This window comes from Podarcis vaucheri (genome assembly GCF_965113315.1).
Source record: "Podarcis vaucheri genome assembly, chromosome: 14".
NCBI lineage: Eukaryota > Metazoa > Chordata > Lepidosauria > Squamata > Lacertidae > Podarcis > Podarcis vaucheri.
Genome location: NC_138752.1, coordinates 14,889,837 through 14,916,868, shown reverse-complemented (window position 1 = coordinate 14,916,868; position 27,032 = coordinate 14,889,837). Strand labels below are relative to the sequence as shown.

Sequence of the window (27,032 nt, the reverse complement as noted above, 5' to 3'; positions counted from 1 at the left end):
TTGTGGCCTTTTCAGAGCCAGGCAACCCCACATCTTTCTTTTTATTTTGCCAAGCCTTTTGATAGCCTTCCTCCATATGAATTTCTTTTTATTTTATTCCGTTTGTATTTATTGTGTTGTTTTAGTTATGTTTCTTCCCTCCCTAGGGGAATTGCTGCAGTGCATGTTTGTAACTGATTTCTTTCGTGCATTATGATTGTCCTTCTGATATCATGAAATTGGTCTAATTCTTCTTCTGTGAACAATTATATTAATGGTTTTGAGTGTGCGCCATTTCTGTAGTTTGGGAAAGCCGAGAGTTGTTAAAGATTCATTTAACAAGGCAAGGAAGGCGCGTTTCACTGGATAGCAGAGTTGGATAGAGCATGGTGCTGATAATACCAAGGTTGAAGGTTTGATCCCCATATGGGACAGCTGCATATTCCTGCAATACAGGGGGCTGGACTAGATGATTCTTAGGGTCCCTTCCAACTTGATTGTATGATTATCTCTTTTTGGGGAAGAGTCGTAGATCAGTGGTAGAGCATCTGTTCTGCATTGTGATAAATCCCAGCTTCCATCCAGACATCTCTAGGTAGGGCTGAGAGAGACCCCACTGTCTGGTGTTTTTACATGAGTAGAATGCGTGCTTTTATTTAAAATGCATCCCTGGGTTATTTGTGGGGCATAGGAATTGGTTCATATATTTTTTCAAAATATAGTCCGGCCCCCCACAAGGTCTGAGGGACAGTGGACCGGCCCCATGTTGAAAAAGTTTGCTGACCCTCGGGCTAGTATCTATGTTACATTACGGAATAAATGTTGTGAAAGTGTTCAGCTGGAACCTGGGCGAGATTCATAAACAACTTCACAGTCAACTCATCAAGGCGAGTTAAAAGGATGCAAGTTGCCAGGTTGAAACCTGTTGAGGACACTCTATGCAGGCTGGCGGTACAGCGTGTTACTACTTACGCAATTAAATCCCACGATGCAAGGAAAGCCAACCAATAATTGCATTGCTGAACACCCCAGAGACAAAATAACCACAACTTCAAGAAGAGCAACGCAAATGTTTTTTGTACTTTAGCCTTTTGTTCACTGATGTTTTGAATGTACCTGGAAAGGTTTCACAATATTAAGATACATTTTGATCGCTATACAGTGGTACCTCGGTTTAAGTACTTAATTCGTTCCGGAGGTCCGTACTTAACCTGAAACTGTTCTTAACCTGAAGCACCACTTTAGCTAATGGAGCCTCCTGCTGCTGCCACGCTGCCGGAGCACAATTTCTGTTCTCATCCTGAAGCAAAGTTCTTAACCTGAAGCACTATTTCTGGGTTAGCGGAGTCTGTAACCTGAAGTGTATGTAACCTGAAGCGTATGTAACCTGAGGTACCACTGTATTTTATTATAGTCTCTTATGTAAATATAATGACTGCTTCCCACATCAAATGGGGGGCACTTTTGCGTGGTCGCGTGCAGCCCCCTGGATTCCATGCGGCTCCTGGTAGTATGGGCTGGCTCCGCCCTCCCCAGGCTGGATACCTATCGCCCAATCCCGCCTGGGGAGGCGTTGCCAGGGAATCGGCCAGGTACTGGGAGGGACCGGGAGGTAATAGGAGGGACCGGACCGTCCTGCCCACACAACAGAAGGTGAATCTTACCTGTGAAGCGTCAGTTGGCTCTAGAGCTTCTCCCACCCTCCCCTCCCTCAATTAAGCCTTCTTTTGCAGATTAACCTCTTCTCCACAGGTATGCGGGCGCTGCTACGTTATGGTCGCTGTTGAAGGGCCGGAAATGAATTTTCCTGCATTGGCAGGTTTGCCTTTCCCGTAGCAAAACATCACAACTTTGGTGGTTTCAGGCCTTGGGCAGAATCCTTTAGTCTATCTTCCCTAAATGGGGGGGGGGGCGTGAAGCGGTGACCCACGTCCCCCTTGCGACAGTGATCCCAGGGTTCCCCATTAAAGGGGTCTTGAGGAGAGGCATTGGCCTTATGCCGAGAGGTCATTGCTCTCCCCTGCGGCGGCGGTGAAACGGGGGCGGGCTCTCTGCTTGAACATATGTTCTCCAGAGCCAGCCCAATCCCCACACATTCTGGATAACCCTGATGTCCCCCAGATCCCCGGCTGGGGACTGGGAAGGATAACTGCCCAGTGCCTGAGCCAAGGTTTACCTAGATCCGAAACTTAATAAAATTGTGGCCAATTTTAATCCCATAGCACGTTGTCTTGAGTCATTATTCCACTCAGTAGTCGCCTGGGGTTGTGGGGACTCTGCCTGTCCACGCAAATGTATGAATCCATTGTGAAGCAATTTTTAATTCTCCACATTTCTGCATCAGTTTACTTTGAAAAAAAAATATCATGAAAATTCACCAGCGGTCAAACACTACCCTAGAACCACTTCTGCCAGAGGAGAGTCCCCGTGCTTGAAATGTGCATTTAGTAAAGGGATTATGGATCTTATGTATTTATGAAGGCATAACCGCGAGTGGCGCTAGGGACCGTGGGTGGCGCTGTGGGTTAAACCACAGTGACTAGGACTTGCTGATTGAAAGGTCGGCAGTTCGAATCCCCGCGTGGCGGGGTGAGCTCCCGTTGCTCGGTCCCTGCTCCTGCCCACCTAGCAGTTCAAAAGCACCCCTAAGTGCAAGTAGATAAATAGGGACCGCTTTATAGCGGGAAGGTAAACGGTGTTTCCGTGTGCGGCGCTGGTGCTGGCTCGCCAGATGCAGCTTCGTCACGCTGGCCACGTGACCCGGAAGTGTCTTCGGACAGCGCCGGCTCCCGGCCTCTTGAGCGAGATGAGCGCACAACCCTAGAGTCGGACACGACTGGCCCGTACGGGCAGGGGTACCTTTACCTTTACCTTTAACCGCATAACAGTGTCCATAACAGGGTTTTAGCTAACATTTTTGCATCCAAATTTTTCTACTGCTTGTTTGCTTCAGCTACTATGAAATAAAGAAGGCTAAACTGAAAAACCTTGCAATAAAGAGAATTATACAGGCATCGCCATCTACCTCCTTCAGGCTGCTTGTATTAATATTTCTGTGGCCAATTGTTATAGGAAATACTTGATCTGAGCATTAATCACCATAAGGAAAAGTCTAGTCTTGCTAAGTGTGTTACAGATGTTCTTTTAATACACAAACAATGTTGGTTTCATCCACTTATTATTTTAGAATAAAGTTAATCATCTTGTAAAATTCCATCCTCGAAGCACATAAAAATAAAACTATATTTCTACCAAGAGCTTGTACAGCGTTATATTCGGGATGCGGTTGTAGTAAATGGATTATTCATTTGTCCTTGGCAAAGCCTGCAAGCAAGCCCTTTGGCAGAATGTTAGAAGACGTAATAAAAAAATCTGGTGTTTGTCTTTTACCCACAAAGGTCAGCCTTTCAATTTCCTTTGGTGGCCAGAGTTCATCCTCCTCCTTCTCAAAACACCAGGATAGGGGTTTGTTTGCAGGAGATTTTAAGCGAGAATTGGAGTTGTGGTGAGACCAGTACATAGGACATACTATTTTTTTTATTGCATTGTAAACCACTTTGATATTTTTATGACACTGCAATGAAAAATAATAATAATTTTATAAGAATATAAATAAAATAGAGACACAGCACAAGGCACCACCCTGTCTTCTTGAGTGAGACCATTGGCCCATCTACCACAACAATATTGGCACTGGCTGGCAGCAGCTCTCCAGGGTTTCATGGAATCATAAAAATCATAGAATTGTACAGCTGGAAGGGACCGCGAGTGCCTGGAGGCGGTTGGAGGATGGCTGGCGGCTAACAAATTGAGGTTGAATCCAGACAAGACAGAAGTACTGTTATTGGGGGACAGGGGGTGAGCAGGTGTGGAAGACTCCCTGGTCCTGAATGGGGTAACTGTGCCCCTGAAGGACCAGGTGCGCAGCCTGGGGGTCATTTTGGACTCACAGCTGTCCATGGAGGCACAGGTTAATTCCGTGTCCAGGGTGGCTGTCTACCAGCTCCATCTGGTACGCAGGCTGAGACCCTACCTGCCCCACAGACTGTCTCGCCAGAGTGGTGCATGCTCTGGTTATCTCCTACTTGGACTACTGCAATGCTCTCTATGTGGGGCTACCTTTGAAGGTGACCCAGCAACTGCAATTAATCCAGAATGTGGCAGCTAGACTGGTGACTGGGAGTAGCCGCCGGGACAACATAACACCGGTCTGAAAGACTTACATTGGCTCCCAGTACGTTTCCGAGCACAATTCAAAGTGTTGGTGCTGACCTTGAAAGCCCTAAACAGCCTTGGCCCAGTATACCTGAAGAAGCGTCTCCACCCCCATCGTTCAGCCTGGACACTGAGATCCATGTCCAAGGGCCTTCTGGCAGCTCCCTCATTGCAAGAAGGAAGGTTACAGGCAACCAGACAGAGGGCCTTCTCGGTAGTGACACCCGCCCTCTGGAACGCCCTCCCTTCAGATGTGAAGGAAATAAGCAGCTATCTTCTCTTTAAAAGACATCTGAAGGCAGCCCTGTTTAGGGAAGTTTTTAATATTTAATGCTGTATTGTTTTTAACACTTGATTGGAAGCCGCCCAGAGTGGCTGGGGAAACTCAGCCAGATGGGCGGGGTATAAATAATAAATTATTATTATTATATCTAGTCCTAGGGACGCGGGTGGCGCTGTGGGCTAAAGCCTCAACGCCTAGGGCTTGCCGATCGAAAGGTCGGCGGTTCGAATCCCCGCGGCGGGGTGCGCTCCCGCTGTTCGGTCCCAGCGCCTGCCCACCTAGCAGTTCGAAAGCACCCCCGGGTGCAAGTAGATAAATAGGTACCGCTTACCAGCGGGAAGGTAAACGGCGTTCCGTGTGCGGCTCTGGCTCGCCAGAGCAGCGATGTCACGCTGGCCACGTGACCCGGAAGTGTCCCCGGACAGCGCTGGCCCCCGGCCAATAAATGTGAGATGGGCGCACAAACCCCACAGTCTGTCAAGACTGGCCCGTTCGGGCAGGGGTACCTTTACCTTTACCTTTATATCTAGTCCAACCCCCTGCAAAGCAGGAATCAGAAGATGCCAGGGATTGAAGCTGGGACCTTCTGCACTGACGGCATGTGCTCTGCCCACTTTGCCCAGATTGAACTTCCCGGTCGTGACAAGGAGACTTGGAAATACAAGTCCTGTGGGCAGCCTTCCAGCATGCTCCTGGTGTGTGTTGCTCTGAGAGTCTCCATGCCGTCAGTGCCAAGTGGAATGTGCCTTTGGGGTCACATGGCGCCTATTTATAGACCACACTGATGCCCTCCCTTCCTCAGCAAGCAAGGTCACTAAACAGTCAGTCCCCCGGGGCTGCCCTTTTGTGTGCCATGGGGGACAAGCACAGAGCCAGCTCCTAAGGACACCCATAATTTCAGGTTAGTCTCTTGCTAGCTTTTCTTCAGCCTGTGTGCCACGCACCTTAGCTGTCCCTCTAACAGTCCCAAAACCCCTTGGCTTAAGCGTACAGAGGAATTTTCTCCCTTGGCTCATTCCCGCTGCCCTTGCGGTCAGGAGGCTGGCAGGCCACAGCGGAGGGGGGAGACGAAGGCCAAAGTCATCTCTCATTCAAAGTTCGCAGCACAACATCCCTTCCCCACTTTGGAGGAAAGCTAAAGCAGCCTTGAACTAAACCTCTTACCTAGGGGAAACTGAAGAGGAGAAAATCTTCTTTCCCTTACAAGTGAAACCAGGGCTTAATTTGACCTGGGGACCTGATTGTAATGCCAGGAAAAGGCTCACCTCTGAAATATGCAGGTATTTGCATATGAAGCGCCTTGCAGAAAGGCAATCTCCCAGTCCCAGGAGGTTTGTGTGTGGTGTGTTCAGCATCTTGGAAATTTCATCTTTCTTTCTCGTGGAAAAAACAAGTTCCTACCCCTTATTGTTGTGAACATTAATGGTTTTTCTAGTGAGAGGTGAGCCTAGTTTTTTGGTGTTCCTCATAATTAACAGAAACAATCTGAGCCTGCAATCTTATACTCCTTACCTGGGAGTAAATCCCATTGAATTCCCTAGGGTTACGTGTATGGTAGTAATTTAATAGGAATTAGGAAAATTATTTGTCGCTATTTTAGAACTCAACCTTTCCCGATGCAGAATTTCAGGCACCTTGGCAACATTATTCTATACTTCTCAGGTGCTTAAAAGGTATATATACCTCTCTGTATATAAGGTGTGGACAATTGTATGATTATCACATACAACTTGCTTATAAGCCACCTGGATATTTTGTTTTATGACTTGTCAAACTAGGCGATACATAATATTTGTATCTGTGCCTATACCTGCCTTTTTTAAAAAAAAAACAACAGCCAGAAATTGGCAAGTTGCCTGTGTGAGTGAGATATAGTTTGGAACCCTGTCTCCACTATGGTCCTGATCTGGGTATTACTTTCCTCCCTCCCCTCATGGAGCGACAATTACCAGAGTGGTTTAACAATCAATCCCCTCTTCACAGGGTGGCACAGTGGTCTAAACCACTGAGACTGCTGGGCTTGCTGATCGAAGGTTGGCAGTTTGAATCCCCACAATGGAGTGAGTTCCTGTTGTTCTGTCCCAGCTCCTGCCAACCTAGCAGTTTGAAAGCACACCAGTGCAAGTAGATAAATAGGTACCACTGCAGTGAGAAGGTAAAGGGCGTTTCAATGCACTCTGGTTTCCTTCACGGTGTTCCTTTGCACCAGAAGCTGTTTTAACCCCATAGTCTCTTTTGACTGAACTTACCTTTACCTTTACCTTCAAAGGGAACTCTGCAAATTATAGCTCTTTGAGGGGTGTGGGGGGGGGTGTCTCCTAACAACTTTCAGCACCCTTAACAAACTACAGTTCCCATAATTCTTTAGGTCAAGCCATGACTGTTTAAAGTGGCTTATCAGCACTTTAAATGCATGCTGTGGATGTGGCTTTTGTCAGTTAGTCTGGTGTCATTCCTCCTGTTCTGAAAACTGTGCTTCCCCACATTCCCCTTCTATTACATTACTAGATGAGTTTCATTCCGGTCCTTTGACTCCTGAGCACAATTCCTGGCTTTTGTCTCCTTCCGAAGCTTCCTATGAGTCAGCTGTGACACAAACATGAGTTTAAAAACCCTTTGCACAGTGTTCAGGGTCTCGCAGAAAACACCATGAGAAAATGTTTCTGGTGTGCTTCCGCCGCCCCCCCCCCAAAAAAAGCTCTCAGAGATTGCTAAATTCTGTACTCAAAGCCAAGCCAACCCCTAATCTCCAGACATTTAGCCAGAAGAGCATTTTGCACACAACCTGAATGGGCCTTGTGGAACACACAATAATTAAGTTCATGCATCTCGTGTCTAAATCAGTTTGGATCTAAGATTAAGGACAGGAGCAAGGGAGCTTCAGAATGGGCATTTCAACAATTTATTTTCATTTTGACCTGAAGCAAAACAAACTCCTCTAAAATTTATGTAAGGCTAGCATGATCTTCAGTTTGTCAGATCTGGCTCCTTGCCCAGCTCAACTGTTCTTCAGCAAAGTTTGCTGACCTCTTTGAATCACACGTTTCTGTTGTAAAGGCCCACACCTGGCATGTGTCTTCCCCCCTGACAGATCCTGAGAAATAAAATGGAGGTTCTTCACAGCAGCTGAAAATGGCCTCTGTAGAAATGTCATTGTCCAGAGGATGAACATGTGTCTCTGTGTGTAATCTGTTTCTATGACATCGGTACAGTTTAAGTTTCTATTAAAAATAATTTCTCTTCGCGGGAACTCACGGGTTCATTTCACTCATGTATCTGCTTCAGAATTAAGACATTTGTCCAAAGCACAGGCAAAGAGTGGAAAGAATAAACCACAAAACTCTTGTTTGGTATGATCAGATAATTCCTTTTGTATACTAGGGTTTTATTCTGTAAGTGTTTCCACATTTTGCTAGCCTAAAGAAAATCCAATAACTTTGCTGACCTTTAAAATTTAAATCATGGCCAGTTTAACTGTAATCCATGTGCCCAATTTGTTTGTAATTAGGAATATCTCTCAATTCAGGCTGCATCTATGGCCTGGAAGAGTCTATGAAATTTGCTAGCTTGTAGTTTTTGCATTAATTGCCCTTTTCAGGCAAATTGTTGTAGGAAACTCCTGGGTATCTTTTCCCAGCCTAGTAGACAGCTGAGGCAAGTTGATTACATGTCAGGTTCCTGGGCTTGCCAACATGTCTGTAGCCTCTGCTTTTAGAATAAAAAAATCTGGTTTAGCAGCTGATAATTTCACAGATACACATATTTCCAGAATGGCTTTCAAGCGTTTGTGACTTTGCGGTTCTGCCTCACTGAGGGATAGCATGAACTAAGTGCAAGGTAATTAAAAACTTGTATACCTGCAGGGCAACTGGACCAACATCAAGTGCAGAGTGCTTTGTCTCTGGAACTGCCAAGATGGCAGGCTTGGTGCGATGTGCTAGCAACTCTTCATTGCCCTTCCTGCTGACATTAAACACAAGGACGTTCCAGCCATCAACTGGACAACGCTCTTTCAAAACTTTCCCTACTTTATGGAGTGACCAGTCGGCAAAAGGTACAGTGTGTCCTTGAGTGGCCAAAAACACTTTTCTCATACTGATAATATGAAAACGAAAGCCTCTTTTTCTTCTTCCTCATCCTCCTTCGATGGCATCTGTAATGAAAAATATTGCCATATTTCCAAAACGGATAACATCACACAGGCCATTGACAGGGACCATGAAAAGCACTGGAAAATTCTTCACTTGAGGGCCTAATATAACATTTGACATTCAGCAGTGGGTTTTAGCCCAGTCACTGAGGTCCACTTCTGAGGGTTTTCTGGTGGTTCCCTCACTGCGAGAAGTAAACTTACAGGGAACCAGGCAGAGGGCCTTCTTGGCAGTGCCACCTGCCCTGTGGAACGCCCTCCCACCAGATGTCAAGGAGATAAAGAATTACACAACTTTTAGAAAACATCTGAAGGGAGCCCTGTTCAGGAAAAGTTTTTATTGCCTGACATTTTATTATTTTTCATATTTTGCTGGAAGCCGCCCAGAGTGGTTGGGGAACAAGGAAGGCACAAAAGTTGACATTGGTGGATAGGTAAACGGTGTTTCTGTGCGCTCTGGCTTCCGTCACACAGCGGTTCCTATTTATCTACTTGCACTGGCGTGCTTTCAAACTGCTAGGTTGGCAGGAGCTGGGACAAAGCAACAGGAGCTGAGCTCACCCCATCATGGAGATTCGAACCGCTGACCTTCTGATCAGCAGGCTCAAGAGGCTCAGTGGTTTAGACCACAGTGCCACCCATGGCCCATACCCATGACCTGCTTCTGTCATGGTGTCCCATTGCACCAGAAGAGGTTTAGTTATGCTGGCCACATGACCCAGAAAGCTGTCTGTGGACAAATGCCGGCTCCCTTGACCTGAAAGCAAGATGAGCGCTGCACCCCATAGTCGCCTTTGGCTGGACTTAGCTATCCAGGGGTCCTAATGCCCCATTAGCCCTACGGGGCTAGCCTCCACTGTCCCCTACAATCTTTAAGCCTGGTTGTCTCTTCTTTCCTCAAGGAGTTTGAAACTGACGAAGATGAAGCAACCTCAGTCCATTTGCCCAGCTGGGGTTTAATCTTCCCCCCTCCAGCTTCAGCTTCCCCCCTCCATGTTCTTCATGTCTCCCTCAGGCAGGGGAACATGGCCTCTACAAAATGCCAGCCACAAGCAATATTTCCTAGGCAAATAGGGCAAGCCTGTACTACCTTGTGAAAGGACTGCCTTTAACCCGGAGGAGATGTCTGGAAAATTCAGAAGGGGGTGATGTAATGGACCCTTTGAGGATTGGATAAAGTATGAGTTGCTAACCTTTGGGGGCTCATTTGGAAATCTGAAAACTTTCGTAGCACCAACACAAAAGGGCCGCCATGGGGCCATGGCTTGTTATTAAATGGCTGCTGTTTGCTAGTTACAAAGAACAAGCAACTTTCTCAAGAAACAAGGCGGAACTGGGGCCTAAAGCCCAGAAGACAAAGCCACTGTGTTGTACCTCACAAACAAAACATGCATTAAATAATTGGTCTTCGGCAGGCAGGTCAGGACTGTGGTGGGTCACAACACCAGCACTACTACTCCACAAAAAAATATGGTTTAAAAAGCGAGAAATGGATCCTCAAATGCATGTTGAAGGCAGGTCCTGGGTCTTAAAAGTTCAGAAAGAGCTGCATTACATGCTGTCTTATTAGAGAGGCAACTGGCATTCCCCCCCTATTATTTATTGGGGAATGTAGGCTAGAACGTACATCTCAGTCATCAGGGTTTCAGTAACATTACTCCGTGATTCAGCCCAACTTTGTTCAAAGACACATGACATTTAACAGTTCTCCAGTGTAATCTGAGTTGGGTTTCTTTGCAACATAATCATCAGGTTAGTTTCTGAACTCCACATTCTTCAAATAGCTTCCTAAGTTGTCTTATTGGTCGTGGTTACTTGCTTGGTAGTCATAATTTAAAAAAGAAAACAGATGAAAACAGTTCTGCAATGGCAGATAAGGCATTTGGTTTCTGACAGGGAGGATATTGATTAACGGCTAAGAATGGAACTCTCATCTTTTAGAAATGAGGGGGGGGAGTCTTCATGGAGTTCAATGGTCAATAGTGATTAATAGATTATGACAGTTGCACTATTTATAAGACTAACCTGCTTTCTGAGTGCCGATATTAAATTTAAGCGCTTTTTTATTACCAGTATGTATCCCTCATTCTGTATCCTGGGAGGACTCTCCAGATGTTGCTGGACTCCATCCCAACAGTCCCAAGCAGCATGGTCAGGAATAATGGGAGTTGTAGTCCAACAATGTGTGCATTAGGGATGTCGGGGAATTCTGAGGAAAACAGAAATGGGAGCAGAAATTGCCAATGCTCACTTATTCGCCCAATGTCTAGAATGGAAATCAATCCAGCGAATACAATTTGTCTTCCGTGTTGTTGCTTTCAGTCCGCCAAAAAATATGTAATTGATTATGCTTCCCTGCAGTTTGCATTGTGTTTCATTTGCATTTAAGTTAATGGCATAGAATAACACAGTGGCGTTGTAATTTCACCACAGCACAGAGCAAAATGAATAATGTAGTTTTTGGCAGAATCCCATCTGTAGCAGAACAGAGACAATGTTGCACATGATGTGTGCAATGTGGAATGGAAACTAATGCATTCTTACCTCTCTAATCTAGATAAGTCCATAGCAGTGGCGTAGCGTGGGGGGTGCCAGGGGAGCCGGCAGCACCGGGAACAACATTGGGGGGGCGCATTTGGCCGGCCCTTCGCAAGATGAAAGTCCATAGGGAAATCTCCGGGACAGCGGGGAAGCGCAGCGCGTCTTCCCCACTGTCCTCGGACCTCCTCCGAAGGCTGGCGGTGGGGCGGAGAGACCTCCTCCCGCCGCCAGGCTTCGGAAGGCTGCTCCGAAGCCTGGCGGTGGGGCGGAGAGACCTCCTCCCGCCGCCAGGCTTCGGAAGGCTGCTCCAAAGCCTGGCGGTGGGGCGGAGAGACCTTCTCCCCGTGCCAGCCTTCGGATGGCTGTCCTGAAGACTTGTGGTGGGAGCAGTGGCGTAGCGTGGGGGGTGCACCTGGCGCAACATCTGGGGGGGGCGGAAGAGACTTGAGTGCTAAAATCCACGGGTTAGGGGGCGCAAATTACTTGCCTTGCCCCGGGTGCTGAGAACCCACGCTACGCCACTGGTCCATAGTACTGAACAGCAAAATTCTCCCACAATATTTCTGAATCCAGAGAGGCTCAACCATGTTTTCATTTTTTTATCCTAGACTCACTGAAGCACTGTTGGCAGTGAACCCCTGCCCCTTCTGGGAGCTTCTAAACAATGTTAGGATATTGTTGACTGGATATTAAAGACTTGCTATCTGTAAAATAGGTGTTATGTGTCCAAAATCTGCCCATTATCTGTAGCCCTTTACATTGAATGAGCTTTTGTACCATATTCTCAGCAACACGGTATAATCGGTATCAATGGAATATATACAGTGGAACCTCGGTTTTCGAACATAATCCGTTCCGGAAGTCCGTTTGACTTCAGAAATGTTCGAAAAATGAAAATAAAAGGGCAGTTGGCTGTTTGACTTCTGAAAATCATTCAAAAACAGAAGCATTCACTTCCGGGTTGTCGGAGTTTCGGTTCCAAATTGTTCGGCTTCCAAAGTGTTCGACAACCGAGGTTCCACTGTATATTTAAAGTTACTTAGCATAGTTTTATAAATAAATAACAGATACGTTACAAAAGACTTGGGGTATAATCACTATTTTTCTAGAAAAAGAGGTGCCGGAACTCACCATGACCACCTCTCTTGTTCTCTTATAATGACAACAGCAGCTACCAGAGAGGTGCCGGAACTGAGTTCCAGCAAGTTCCAGATGACCCCCCCCCCCCGCTTTTAGCATTATAAAACTGAATCGGCAAGGAAAGAAGCCAGCAGTCAGCCGCCTCTGGACATTGTACAGGTTATCAGCCCTGGATCTTGTTCAGATGGTATGATGTGCAATGAAACATACAAGAGAGTCATTGCCAAGGTTTACATCAAAGGAGGAATTCATAAGGTTTACTGAAAAGCCCTGCTCTGAGTGTTCTGCTGCCAACTGATCCACCAACCTCATGTGAATGGTGTTTTTTCTCTATAGAAGGAAGATGAACCTGAGGGGGCCTCTCATCTGTTCAGTGTGGGGCAGGATGTGTAGAAAAGTAGGCATATTTGTTTCTTACGGAGAAAGCTGTATATTCTCTAGGATTTTTTAATTTTTAAAAAAGCTTAAACGTCCAAGAAGAGCTGAATTGTGCGACCAGTGTAAAATTAGGCAAATTTTCATGATTTCTCTTTTGAGTGTGCATTATTTGCTATGCAATTTCCCCCAGTTTGCATCACTTATTCCAGTTTTCAGGGCATTGAAATCTCTTCTTCCAGTCATTGTTCATCTGTCCCTATTCTGACTTCTGAGATTTCAGCAGACCTTGCTTACATACTTTCAGGTGTATATTTTGCAAGCTTTAGAGCTAAGTACTTGCTCATCTTTAAAAAACGAATGTCTCTGTGAAATGTTGGAAGGTATGTCGGTTTGATAAAAGGGTCTCTGCAACATGAAAATTTTGCAACATCCTGGCCTTCCAGAACAATTAGATCAATAGCATTGATATGTAAAGGTAAAGAGACCCCTGACCATTAGGTCCAGTCGTGGCTGACTCTGGGGTTGCAGTGCTCATCTCACTTTACTGGCCGAGGGAGCCGGCGTACAGCTTCTGGGTCATGTGGCCAGCATGACTAAGCCGCTTCTGGCGAACCAGAGCAGCGCACGGAAACGCCGTTTACCTTCCCGCTGGAGACCTATTTATCTACTTGCACTTTGACATGCTTTTGAACTGCTAGGTTGGCAGGAACAGGGACCGAGCAATGGGAGCTCACCCCATGATGGGGATTCGAACCGCCAACCTTCCGATCAGCAAGTCCTAGGCTCTATGGTTTAACCCACAGCGCCACCCACGTCCCAGCCGATAGCATTGATAGTAACGCCAATATTATTTTGGATCCTGTCACTTTGCATTTCCTTTACTGTGTACAGTTCAGAAAATATTTAAGAGAAGTACCATCCACTAACGGCTTGAAGAATGGCTTTCCTTTTCCTGAGGTTATCCTTCGCCAAAAATCTCATGACATTTTGCACTTATTGCATACAGAGAGGTCCAGGTCTTTGGCCAGTTGTTGCAGCTCAGCCTCACAGTCCATTCCTCCCTCATGCCAGGGATGGAAAGATCTGTCATTTTCATTTTTCCCCATCTTAAATTCAGTTCTCCACATTTTGCAGTGATTTGCAAAACATTTTTTTTAAAAAAAAACCTTAATGTAAACATTTTTGCAAGCTATTTCCCCTAATACAGTGGTACCTCAGGTTACATACGCTTCAGGTTACATAGCTTCAGGTTACAGACTTCGCTAACCCAGAAATAATGCTTCAGGTTAAGAACTTTGTTTCAGGATGAGAACAGAAATCGTGCTCCGGCGGCGTGGCAGCAGCAGGAGGCGCCATTAGCTAAAGTGGTACCTCAGGTTAAGAACAGTTTCAGGTTAAGAACGGACCTCCAGAACGAATTAAGTACTTAACCCGAGGTACCACTGTAGAATGTATTTGTCAAACTGTTTTCACCAATACCTTCATTTTTATGCACACTTTCCCCTAAAATATGCATTTTTGTAAATATGCTTACCTGAAGAAATGCATCACTAAATTCGCAGAAGTGTGACTTTTGAAGAATAGATATGTTTGGGTTTGCATATTGCATCGGAAAGTTTTTAAATGCATACTAGATCGAAATTCTCCCTTGCAACGTTGTTTGCTGTGGTTTTTGCTTATGACTTTAAAAAAAAAAAAATCATTATTATTATCCTACACTTGGCCAGAAATCCGCAGTTGCTCGTCTGCCAATTCAGGTAGCTCGTATAATATTGCAAGGAGCCTTTCTTTAAGGTCCAGTGATTGTTCTTCACCTGTAGCCCTCCTGCAGAGATTAATGCTTTTTTATAGTCACTCTTCTCTGTTTCTTATTAGCATCCAGTTTACATATCTTGTGTCAAGCGCTGGAAGCCATTACCTTTCAAGGTCGGACCCAAGGGCATGCCTGCAGATTTTTCAAATTATATTTGCGTCTCAAAAGAAATCAGTTTGCTTCTAGGGAAAGTGAAACAAAATAATGTTATCAAGGTAGTGTTTTAAGGATTCCTTTCTTCATTGTAGGGGGTCTCCCAGGTCCGATTTAGGACTGCACTCCATTTGCTTGTGTGTGGGACGTGGGTGGCGCTGTGGGTTAAACCACAGAGCCTAGGACTTGCCGATCAGAAGGTCAACGGTTCGAATCCCCGTGACGGGGTGAGCACCCGTTGCTCAGTCCCTGCTCCTGCCAACTTAGCAGTTCGAAAGCACGTCAAAGTGCAAGTAGATAAATAGGTACCCCTTCGGCGGGAAGGTAAACGGCGTTTCCATGCACTGCTCTGGTTCGCCAGAAGCGGCTTAGTCATGCTGGCCACATGACCCGGAAGCTGTACACCGGCTCCCTTGGCCAGTAAAGCCAGATGAGCGCCGCAGCCCCAGAGTCGGTCATGACTGGACCCTTTACCTTTACCATTTGCTTGTTTTTCACACCAGAGGGCCTGTGTGCTGGAGGTGTCAGACTTAGACCCAGGTTCAAAGTCCTGCTTGGCCACAAAGCTTATTAAGCATAACCTCATTCACGTGGGGTTGTGGTAATGAAATAATGAAGGGGTCTGTCAGGAGCCAGCCAGCAATAAAACACACTGAGTAAGAGAAGTTAGCTCTTTATTAGAAGAAACAAGTCTACTCACGAGTGCCAGGCCTAAGAAGTCCAGCAACTCTTCTGGCTATGCCTTACACCTGTGAGGCAGTTGTGGAGGCTAAAGGTCCCTGCCTGCCCACAGCTGCCTAAGTCTCTCCCAAGTCCTTCCCGATCAATCTGAGACTATGCCAGTGTGTCTGCCTTTGCTCCTTTTGCTTCATACCTCTCCTGGTCCTGGAAGACCAGGGGAGAAGGGAGCTGGTTGCAGCAGAAGTGGGAGACATTCCTGCTGAGCGCCTTCTATACCACGAAGCTCGTGCCAGAAATTAAGAAAAAATATTTCTGTGAAAGTTAGTTGATTATTTCCGATTTTAATGCTTCTATTTTGGTTTTTTATTGTATACAGGATCCCAGGATTCTTTGGGTGAAGCCATGTGCTTCAAATTATTATTATTATTATTATTATTATTATTATTATTATTTATATATTTATCTATATATTTATATACTTAAATATATAGAGAGTGCACAGCTTTAACCAAAGCCTTTCCTTTGGCTTTCAGCTCCATTCTGCAATTTACTTGCTACAATCGGGTAAAGATAACCATAAGGAAACAATGGCATACGAAATGTTCTTTAGTTTATGCTTACAAGAACAGTAGTTTAGCTTTATTTTAGCACGTTCCAGAACATGATTTCCCAATGAGATAAAGTAAGCAAAGCAAAAGTCAATTTAAAACAAGAGTTTAATGACTAAGAAGAGGGTTTGGAAATGTGCAGTGATGGCTTTGTAGTGGAGAAATATTGGACAACACTATGTATACACTAACTGATTTCAGACTTGCGGGAAATGTTGCCCCAAATGTCACACTGACATCGTAATTATACAGAGAAGGGAGAAAGTTGTAAGAATATAAACAGGTTGGTAAGGGGAGGTGATAGAGCAGAGGTCGATATGCCAAAGCTCTGAGAGTTGATTTATGTTTTTATTAGGGCTTAATGCGCACCATGCATTTAAAGCATATTGCTTCCCCCAAATATTCCTGAGAACTGTAGTTTATACCTTACAGAGTTGCCAACATCATCATCAGTGCAATTTTTCTAGAAAAAGTGGTGCTGGAACTCACCATGAAAGCCTCCCTTGTTCTCTTAGAAAGACCTTTAAAGCCCTAAACGGCCTCAGTCCAGTATTTCTGAAGGAGCTTCTCCAGGTTACAGGGAACCAGGCAGAGGGCCTTCTTAGTAGTGGCGCCCACTCTGTGACGCCCTCCCCATCAGATGTCAAGGAAATAAACAACTATCTGACTTTTCGAAGCCATCTGAAGGCAGCCCTGTTTCGGGAAGTTTTTTAATGTTTGATGCATTACTGTATTTTAAGATTTTGTTGGAAGCCGCCCAGAGTGGCTGGGGAAGCCCAGCCAGATGGGTGGAGTATAATTAATAAATTATAATAATTATTATTATTAGCACCCACCAGTTGCGGAACTGAGTTCCGGATGTGCTGGAACCGAGTTCCAGCGAATTCCGGCTGTTCAAAAAGCCCCGATTCCTCTTCTTATTTGGTTGCTTTCTTTGTGAAAATGACATACAAACACAATATACACACTAAATCTAAATACACAACCAATACAAAACTTTTTTTAAAAAGCCCTCATCTAAACAAATAAAAAATAGGTCTTACAGATCCTGCCCCACTAAAAGAGGCTACTAGTATTTAAAACCCTTCAAATTAAAGGTCCAAGTAAAAAAAAGAAAGTTTTTGCCAGGCACCTAAAAATAGATGAAGCTGGCGCCGAGTGAACCCTGCTGAGGAAAGCATTCCATAAGAAGGGGGATACTCAAAACAGACTTCTCCACAGTGGCACCTCATTTGAAGAATCCCTTCCCCTTAGATTTATGACCTGTGCTGGTATTGCTATCATTTTGATGCAAGATCCAAACATACCAGCTTACCTTGGTGTTTAAAGACTTTTAAGCTGTTGTTTCATCAGCCCAGTGGCGTAGCGTGGGGGGGCAGGGGGGGCTGGCCGCACCGGGCGCAACATCTGGGGGTTAGGGTTAGGGGGCGCAAATCCACGGGTTAGGGGCCGCAAATTGCTTGTCTTGCCCCGGGTGCTGACAACCCACGCTACGCCACTGCATCAGCCTGCCCTGTTATCTTAACTGCTTTAATTCTATTTTGCTGCATTTTTATCATGTGTTTTATGGCTGGATGGTGTTTTTTGGACTGTATGGGCTGTTTGTTATATTTATGCACCCTACTTTGGTCCTGATAGACGAAGGGCACATTCTTAATATGTTTTCAATAAATAATGGAAAAGAGTTCTAAGGTGGGAACTAGCAAGGAAACCATCCTTTGGTAATGGCTGTTCACAGCTGTGTTTCTTGAGGGTTTAAGTGAGCTTCAGTGGGTCTGATAATCTCCTTAAACGTGCTACGGCTAGCGAATGAATTTGCATCTGAAACCCCCTATTCTGTTTTCCTGCAATTTATCTAATAGTGACTGGTATCAATATAGAACTTTGGCATTAAGCCCTAAATGACTTAACACCTGAGAGAATTTGTAAAATATCTGGGGCTAAGATCTGCAGAGAAGAGGCCCTTGTGGTAATTCCTGGGGTGGCCCAGGAGAGTACATTCTCTATAGCAGCCTCTAAATAATAATAATAATAATAATAATAATAATAATAATAATAATAATAATAAATTTTATTTGTATCCCGCTCTCCCCAGCCAAAGCCAGGCTCAGAGCGGCTAACATCATATAAATAAGACAATATGCATAATACAGTATACAATATGCAAATAAAATAACATTCAACATTCAGTAAAATAATATAAAATAATATTAAATATCAGCATTTCAAAATTAAACAGAAATCCACTCAACAATTACAATAAGTAATTTCTAAACTCCAATCAATAAAACAACAGCAAACCACAGTGCACAACATAATACAATACAAAATAAGAAGCAGAGACTGGAGGGTGGGGCAAGGCAGGTGGAAAGAGGCCTTGCCTGATGAAGTCTCTCCCCTTCTGTTATGTACTGAGTTGAATAGGATCCAAACTGCAGCAGTCTGATTGGTCCTAGAACAATAGGATCCAAATTGCAGCAGTCTGATTGGTCCTAGAACAATAGGATTCAGAATGCAACAGTCTGATTGGTCCTATAACAATGCAGCAGTATGATTGGTTGGCAGGAACCACCCAATCATGCTCCAGATATAAGTGAATCCACAACCTGATTGGCTTACAGTAGAATTCCAGAATTAGCCAATCATGTGCAGCCCATTGTGTAAATAATGTATATAAAGCAGATACTTTGAGGGGACTTGCATTCATTCCTCCTCACCACTATGAGCTGAATAAAGAGCATGAAATCACTTTGAGACTCTGAGTATATTTCACCTTCCCTCCCCACAGAGGCACATCTGGCACCTTCATAATAAAGTTTTCCTGGTATACTGAAGAAGAGCCTCCATATCTTGGTCTTTGACACGAGGTCTATATTTTTAGGACCCACTCTATTCTTGTGATTGTAATTTATTTTACACTAGTGAGTAATAAATGACATTGTTCCTGCTGCTGCTGTTGTTGTTATAATTATAATTATAATTATAATTATAATTATATGTTACTCAAAAGGTAGGCTGTTGCTGTGATTAATCTTTAAACCCTGCCCCTGGTGTTATGTTTCCATCTTCAACCTGCATGTTGAACCTCTCCAAGTGTCCCTATTTTCCGGAGACAGTCCTGGATTTTCAGAAGCCGTCCCAGTTTCTGATGGGATCCCGGAATGTCCCACTTTCCCTTAAAGGTAAAGGTAAAGGGACCCCTGACCATTAGGTCCAGTTGTGACCGACTCTGGGGTTGCAGCGCTCATCTTGCTTTATTGGCCAAGGGAGCCGGCGTACAGCTTCCGGGTCATGTGGCCAGCATGACTAAGCCGCTTCTGGCGAATCAGAGCAGCGCACGGAAACGCCGTTTACCTTCCCGCCGTTTACCTTCCCCCCTATTTATCTACTTGCACTTTGGCGTGCTTTCGAACTGCTAGGTTGGCAGGAGCAGGGACCGAGCAACGGGAGCTCACCCCGTCCCGGGGATTCGAACCGCCGACCTTCTGATCTGCAAGTCCTAGGCTCTGTGGTTTAACCCACAGCGCCACCCGCGTCCCGTGGAGGGTATAGTAGGACGTCCCTATTTTCGCTGGAGAAATGTTGGAGGGTATGGAGTTATGTTACCCCCTGAGTCAACGAGATAAGTAACTATACAACTTTTTGAAGATATCTGCAGGCAGCCCTGTATTGGGAAGTTTTAAAAATATTTAATGTTCTATTATATTTCTATGTAAGTTGGAAGCTGCTCAGAGTGTCTGGGGCAACCTAATTAGATGGGTGGGGTAACATCATCATCATCAACAACAACAACAACAACAACAACAGACCAGGATGTCCCTGTTTTCACTGGAGGAATGTTGGAGGGTAAGGTTGGGTGTGGTTGTCCGCAAAGGAACTCCCAACACTTCTTTGCAGACAACTGTTACAAATAATTGCAGTTAACTCAAACCAGGGGGTGAGGGTGGGGAAAACTCTTCTTGACACCACTGTCTTTTTATTTATTTATTTAACCACCCCTCCCAGGAGTCTGAATCCTAGATTTGTAGAGTTAAGGTTGTCTCGTCATTCCTTGTGGCCTCCTCTCCCACACCTTTTTTCCCGCTCGGAGTAAACAGCATGAAAACTTGTGTAAGCAGCATCCCAGCCAAGCCTTTTATAAACTAAACTTTAATTTGTTATTCTTTTGGCATCCACCAGAGTGTTCGTGTGACTGTGTGGGTTGGCTGTGGAACTGAGCACTGCAAAAACTTTCAGCGGCGGAATGTCTCATTTGGCGGTGGCTCTGTGTCACTAACCAAACACACACGACCCCACCATATGCATGTAACCCCATGGAGGGCCATCGGTGGAAATGTTTGGTGTGAGTAAAGCAGGCTCATTGTGAGTGAGGTCTTACAGAGTCGGCCACTCAATATTAGTAAAGCTTTGGAGGAAGAGGCAAAGATCTACTTAGTTTTTTCACTATAACTGGGACAATAAACAGTTACTGAAAGCAATAGAAAATGGAGGGGGAAGATATTTTTTAGCTTTTCCTTCTGTGGGTTAAAGCACAGAGCCTAGGACTTGCTGATCAGAAGGTTGGCAGTTCAAATCCCCGCAACGGGGTGAGCTCCCGTTGCTCAGTCCCTGCTCCTGCCCCCCTAGCACTTTGAAAGGACGTCAAAGTGCAAGTAGATAAATAGGTACCGCTCTGGCGGGAAGGTAAACAGCGTTTCCGTGCACTACTCTGGTTCGCCAGAAGTGGCTTAGTCATGCTGGCCACATGACCTGGAAGCTGTGCACTGGCTCCCTCGGCCAATAAAGTGAGATTAGCGCCGCAACCCCAGAGTCGGCCACGACTGGACCTAATAGTCAGGGATACCTTTACCTTACGCTAGAGAGAACAGAGAAATGAGGGGGCTTGTTACAGTAAATACAAACCTAGAACCACGGCTTTCCTTTTATTTCAAACGTCAGTGTCCTAGCTTTCTGCAAATTTGTCTGTCCACCCACATTGCCCCCACCTGAAACTGTTTTCCTGGGAGGGGAAGGAAGGATGCTGTAAGAATTCTGGAACAGATGAGAAGATAAACGATTGTGTCAGGGAAAAACTGCAACATTTCACTTGTGCGTATGAGAGGGACAGTAAGACAGACAGCTGCTTCTCACTAAACACAACTCCCCCCCCCCCTTGAAATTGTGTAGAGGTATCACAATTTCCCTCTTCTCTAGGGGGGCATGAGTATGGACATCATAAGTGACCTGATGGATCAGAACAAAGGCCTGTCTATTCCAGCATTCTCTGAATGACTAACTAGATGCCTGTCAGTGTTTGAAAAGGAAAAGGTTCTGACCTCCTTTGACTCCTTTGCCTGGTCCTCGGACCCTAGTTGGCACAAAAGAGTCCTTGAGAAAGAGTACTTTGCAGAATGATGCTTTTATTCTTAAAATAGTCTTCTCCAACCACGACCAACAGCCTTATACATATCAAACGCAACCAGCTTTCTACCATCCAACCAACCCACCACACACACAGTCAATGACCACTCTATATATACAGTGGTAACCGCGGGTTACATACGCTTCAGGTTACATACGCTTCAGGTTACAGACTCCGCTAACCCAGAAATAGTACCTCGGGTTAAGAACTTTGCTTCAGGATGAGAACAGAAATTGTGCTCCAGCGGCGCGGCAGCAGCAGGGGGCCCCATTAGCTAAAGTGGTGCTTCAGGTTAAGAACAGTTTCAGGTTAAGAATGGATCACCGGAACAAATTAAGTACTTAACCCGAGGTACCACTGTACAGACATATGTAGGTGAAAGGTTGCAAGAGTCATACAGGCTTTGCCGATTCATTGTAGGCCACTGACTCAGTTCCTTCTGCATTAAAGAAACAGCAGCAAATTTTAAGCCATGACAACGCTGACATGAAGGCCACAAGCAGAACATGGTTGCAATAGCACTCTCTCACTTGTGCTTCCATACAGCTGGTATTCAGAGACTTAGTGTTTCTGATGCTTGAAGAAACACAAAGCCATCGTAAGCAGCAATCATTGATAGCCTTATCCTCCACGAATTGGAGGAACATCTACGTGAGTGGACACTACTTCATATTGTGGTACTGGATTCCATCGTTTAACTGTTGTATGAAGTAGTCATATCTATTTTGAAACATCTGGATTGCCTTCTAGTTAGCTTCTGGCTCAGTACAAAGTGCTAGTTTCAACATCTGAATTCATAAACAACTCCGGACCCTGATATTTACCATCTTCTCAGATATTTCTCTGGTCACTGAGATCCTCCATTAAGACTCTCTTTTGGGTACCTCACCTCTGAGGTGTCATAGTATGCTTCTAAGGCAGTGTGTTTCTGAATATTGTTTGCTTGAAACTGCAGGATGGGAGAGTGTTTGTGTCCTGCTTTGGGGCTTCCTGTAGGCATTTTGGTTCCATTAGTACATCTGTTGCATTGGATTTCCTATTGCACCACCATTATTCTCACTAGCACACAACAGCCCCTTACACTACTAGCACAACAGCCCTTCTGTTGGTGGTCAAAGAATGATGATTCTGGGCCTTTAACTTTCCTTTTATGTCTGTTGTGTTTCTATGTTTCTTTTATTCAGGAATTCGCTACAAGGATCTTATTGTTGGTGTGCCCAAGGAAATATACAAAAACGAGAAGAGAGTAGCTCTTTCTCCTGCTGGCGTCCAAGCTTTAGTGAAGCAAGGCTTTAATGTGCAAGTGGAACATGGAGCTGGTGAAGAAGCAAAGTTCTCCGATGATCTATACAAAGATGCTGGAGCAAAAATTGGGGACTTGAAAACAGTGTTTGGATCAGATCTTGTGTTAAAGGCAAGTTTGCTAGTGAAATGTATAGACTTACATTTGTGAGAGTATGACATGGCAGCTTCATCTAGCCATCTCCAAGCCTGGGCAACCTTATTCAATGCACCCTAAGGTTGCCATGTGTCCTCTTTTTCCAGGACACGTCCTCTTCTTCAGGGGTAAAATTTCTGTCCAGGTGGATTTTTTTAATTTGCCAAAATGTCTCTGGCTATACTTTCTGGATGAGTCATAGACCTAACTGGTGGCTGAAGACTTGCTTTCCTCTTCTCTTCTCCTGCCCTCCTGAGCAATATATCACAGCTTCTATAGATGTCCAGTTTTTCTTGAGCATTCTTTCTGATATGTTTACAGGGTGGTTATACAAATTTGCCCATAGTGTGGTTATGGCTTCCCATTAATAACTTCTTCATCTTACACTGAAATTTCCCTGTCACTAGCTATAACAAGTCCTCGAGAGCCAGTGTGGTGTAGTGATTAAGAGCGGTAGTCTCATAATCTGGGGAACCGGGTTCGCGTCTCCGCTCCTCCACATGCAACTGCTGGGTGACCTTGGGCCAGTCTCTCAGCCTCACTCACCTCACAGAGTGTTTGTTGTGGAGGAGGAAGGGAAAGGAGAATGTTAGCCGCTTTGAGACTCCTGAAGGGGAGTGAAAGGCGGGATATCAAATCCAAACTCTTCTTCTTCTTTTTTAAAAAGTGGATTTGTGGTGCTAGGGTGTGCTACAATTCACTTTAGGGTGTGCTTTAATTCACTTTAATTGAATGTTCACTGAACAAACAGAAACTTTCATCATGCGCTTGAAACTCTCCTTCGAAACAGTGACATTCTAGAAGGCACCCTTTGTTTACTCACTGTTTAGAGGACTAACACCCCGTGAAGCTGCTTGCTATAAGTCATCAATGTGGGGAGGGGGTGTAGAATGCAGGTGTAATAAGAGTAAAGAAGGAAACATACAAATATCATCTTTGACTGAATTCACATTTACAATCAATGCACTTTTGTTGGGAGCCATTGTCATAACCTATATCCTTAATCCTGCTTCACTAGTAAAGGTAAAGGGACCCCTGACCATTAGGTCCAGTCGTGACCAACTCTGGGGTTGTGGTGCTCATCTCGCTTTATTGGCCGAGGGAGCCGGCGTACAGCTTCCGGGTCATGTGGCCAGCATGACTAAGCCACTTCTGGCAAACCAGAGCAGCACACGGAAACGCTGTTTACCTTCCCGGAGCGGTACCTATTTATCTACTTGCACTTTGACGTGCTTTCGAACTGCTAGGTTAGCAGGAGCAGGGACCAAGCAACAGGAGCTCACCCTGTTGCGGGGATTCGAACCGCCGACCTTCTGATCGGCAAGCCCTAGGCTCTGTGGGTTGCCATATTTCATATTTCAAAAAGTAAAAACCAGGACACCCCAAAAGTGTTTCAACTTGAACAGAGATGAGTAAAGTCCTGTAGGTCTGCAATTGAACATCATCATCCTTGCCCAATACATTTTCATGACACTTTGCAGAAGTCAACAAAAAGACAGTGTATCAGTATCAGCATCAAACTTTATTTGGGTTGCAGACTAGCATAAGACCAGCATATACTCTGGTTTCTCTTCAGATCGTATAAAAAGACATAGCCTTCGCCCAAGAAGCTTACAATCTACATTTCAGCACAGGGGAAGACAAGGAGAGAAATGGAAAGGGGTGAATATGATTTGTTTCAGTTGTTGTGGGATAGGAACTAAAGGGTTACAGGCTTCATGGAAAAGGTGAGTTTGGGGGAGGGATTTGATTGAAGAGGTGGCATTCTATAAGTCAGCCTTCACCAGCTTGGTTCCTTCCTGATGTATTGGACTATGACTCCATCAATCTTAGTCAGCACAGCTGAGTTGGCTGAGCCTTATGAAACTTGTAGCCCAAAACATCTGGAAGACACTGAAGTGTAGGTGGGTTCCAACGAGGCAAGAACCTTTATTGAACTAACAGAACTGGAAAACAGGGGCAAGGCAACTGCTTATATACATTTCTGAAGGCCAGGGCCACTCCCAGCATGATTGGCTGTCTAAACTTCCAAGCTGCGAATCACAACTCAGAGTTTAAGGGCCAATGGCAGAGGCCCGAATCCTGAAATGCTCTGTGATTGGATATCATGCATCGAATCAGAGCACAAGGGCTCAGAATCCTTAGTCCAGACTCAAGTTCAGACAAACACAAACCACTGAATACATAATAGATACCAGAAGGTGTTCTGGAGGGTGTTTAATTTAGGTACATGGAAGTACATTTTGGATTAATATTTTGGATTAAACAAAGCATTTCTTTTCTTTCAGGTCAGAGCTCCAGTCTTTAATGAAGTGTTGGGAGTGCATGAGACAGCCCTACTGAAGGAGAAGGCGACACTTGTCAGCTTCATCTATCCGGCTCAGAACCCAGATCTGCTGGATAAACTTGCTCAGCGCAAGGCCACCGTCTTGGCAATGGACCAAGTTCCTCGAGTCACTATCGCTCAAGGATATGATGCCTTAAGTTCAATGGCCAACATTGCAGGGTGAGGATCCACAATATTCTCTCTACCAATGATATTTTTTGTAGGGCTGAATTTTCTGGTTCAGCTGTGTCATATATGGCATTGCTTCTTATACTTATCCTACTTGGACAGTTCTCAATTGCGGCCAGTTTTGCAATAGTGAAGGACCAGGGCTACCATTTCAGATTAATCAATTCCAGCCTCAGCCCCACTACAAATCTTTGCAGCCTCTCTGACTTTAGTGCCAGAAGGACAGTCAGCATGCTCAGAAGAGCCTTGGTAAAGGTAAAGGGACCCCTGACCATTAGGTCCAGTCGTGGCCAACTCTGGGGTTGCAGCGCTCATCTCACTTTATTGGCTGAGGGAGCCGGCGTACAGCTTCCGGGTCATGTGGCCAGTATGACTAAGCCGCTTCTGGCGAGCCAGAGCAGCTCACGGAAATGCCGTTTACCTTCCCGCTGGAGCGGTACCTAATTATCTACTTGCACTTCATGCTTTCGAACTGCTAGGTTGGCAGGAGCAGGGACCAAGCAACGGGAGCTCACCCCGTCGCGGGGATTTGAACCGCCGACCTTCTGATCGGCAAGTCCTAGGCTCTGTGGTTTAACCCACAGCGCCACCCGCGTCCCCAGATGAGCCTAGATCAGCCTAAATCATAAGGTAGGGAAACCCTGTCTCTGGGGGGAGGCTTCTGTCATAGGAAGAACCCGTAGCTTGGGGCACCAAAAGACTATTACATTGCATTTGTTCTGCCCTCACAGAGCTACAATTCTCCAGACTGGTTTACCAGTCAATCTCTCTTCCGAGGGAGCTTTGGGAATTGCAGCTCTATGAGGAGGATAAGGGTCTCATCACAGCTTTCAGCACCCTTAACAAACAACAGCTCCCAGGAGTCTTTGGGGGAAGCCATGAATGCTCAAAGTGGCATGATACTGCTTTAAATGTACAGTACAGATGTGACTATAGAGACGTGGGTGGCGCTGTGGGTTAAACCACAGAGCCTAGGACTTGCTGATCAAAATGTCAGCAGTTCGAATCCCCTGACGGGATGAGCTCCCATTGCTCGGTCCCTGCTCCTGCCAACCTGGCAGTTTGAAAGCACGTCAGAGTGCAAGTAGATAAATAGGTACCACTCCAGCGGGAAGGTAAACGGCATTTCCGTGTGCTGCTCTGGTTCACCAGAAGCGGCTTAGTCATGCTGGCCACATGACCCGGAAGCTGACCGCCGGCTCCCTCGGCCAATAAAGCGAGATGAGTGCCGCAACCCCAGAGTCGGTCACGACTGGACCTAATGGTCAGGGGTCCCTTTACCTTTACAGATGAGACTATAGTTTTGCAGCAGCTACTGCTTTTTCTACCCACTGCAACTATTTCCTCCTAGCTGCTGCTGGGCAAACCAAGAGCCCTGTTTGCTCCAGGAGGCTGAGGAGCATGAAGAAGCAGAGAAACAGAACTAAGAAAACCACCGTTTTCGGTATATTAAAAAGCCATGTTTGGATGGTAGGCCATGACTGACTTAGCAGGAGTCATTCTACCCCACAACTCAATGGTGGCTGTAAACCATGTGTGCCTGGCTTTGTTTCAGTTTGATACCAGAAGTGTTGATTAAACTGCACCGGGAATGGGGCTCCTTAAAGGGATAGGGATGACCTCCAAATTGCAACCTGGGGATTACCATCATCGTTCCTTTTAACAACAAATTCAAGTGGCTGAGCACTTGAGTTAGGAAGCAAAACAGGACCACACCAAAATAAGGAAGTGGTTTCC

The 27,032-nt window shown here is 45.4% G+C and overlaps 1 protein-coding gene and 1 long non-coding RNA gene across 2 annotated transcripts in view; one reads left to right on the top strand and one right to left on the bottom strand.

Annotated features, from left to right (window-relative positions):
* Positions 1-5,251: 5,251 nt before the first annotated feature.
* Positions 5,252-27,032, top strand: part of LOC309518299 (NAD(P) transhydrogenase, mitochondrial-like) — an 81,347-nt gene continuing 59,566 nt past the window's right edge. Inside the window, exons 1-4 of the mRNA XM_082198372.1 lie at positions 5,252-5,378; positions 8,341-8,531; positions 22,527-22,756; positions 25,069-25,286. Coding sequence (XP_082054498.1) covers positions 8,393-8,531; positions 22,527-22,756; positions 25,069-25,286 — 587 coding nt within the window. The 5' untranslated portion in view covers positions 5,252-5,378; positions 8,341-8,392. The remainder of the gene's footprint in view (positions 5,379-8,340; positions 8,532-22,526; positions 22,757-25,068; positions 25,287-27,032) is intronic.
* On the bottom strand, positions 17,995-18,885 carry LOC309518563. Its single transcript, XR_014213497.1, has 2 exons — positions 18,715-18,885; positions 17,995-18,339 (listed from the first exon to the last, which is right to left on the bottom strand). It is a non-coding gene; the product is annotated as an uncharacterized lncRNA (long non-coding RNA).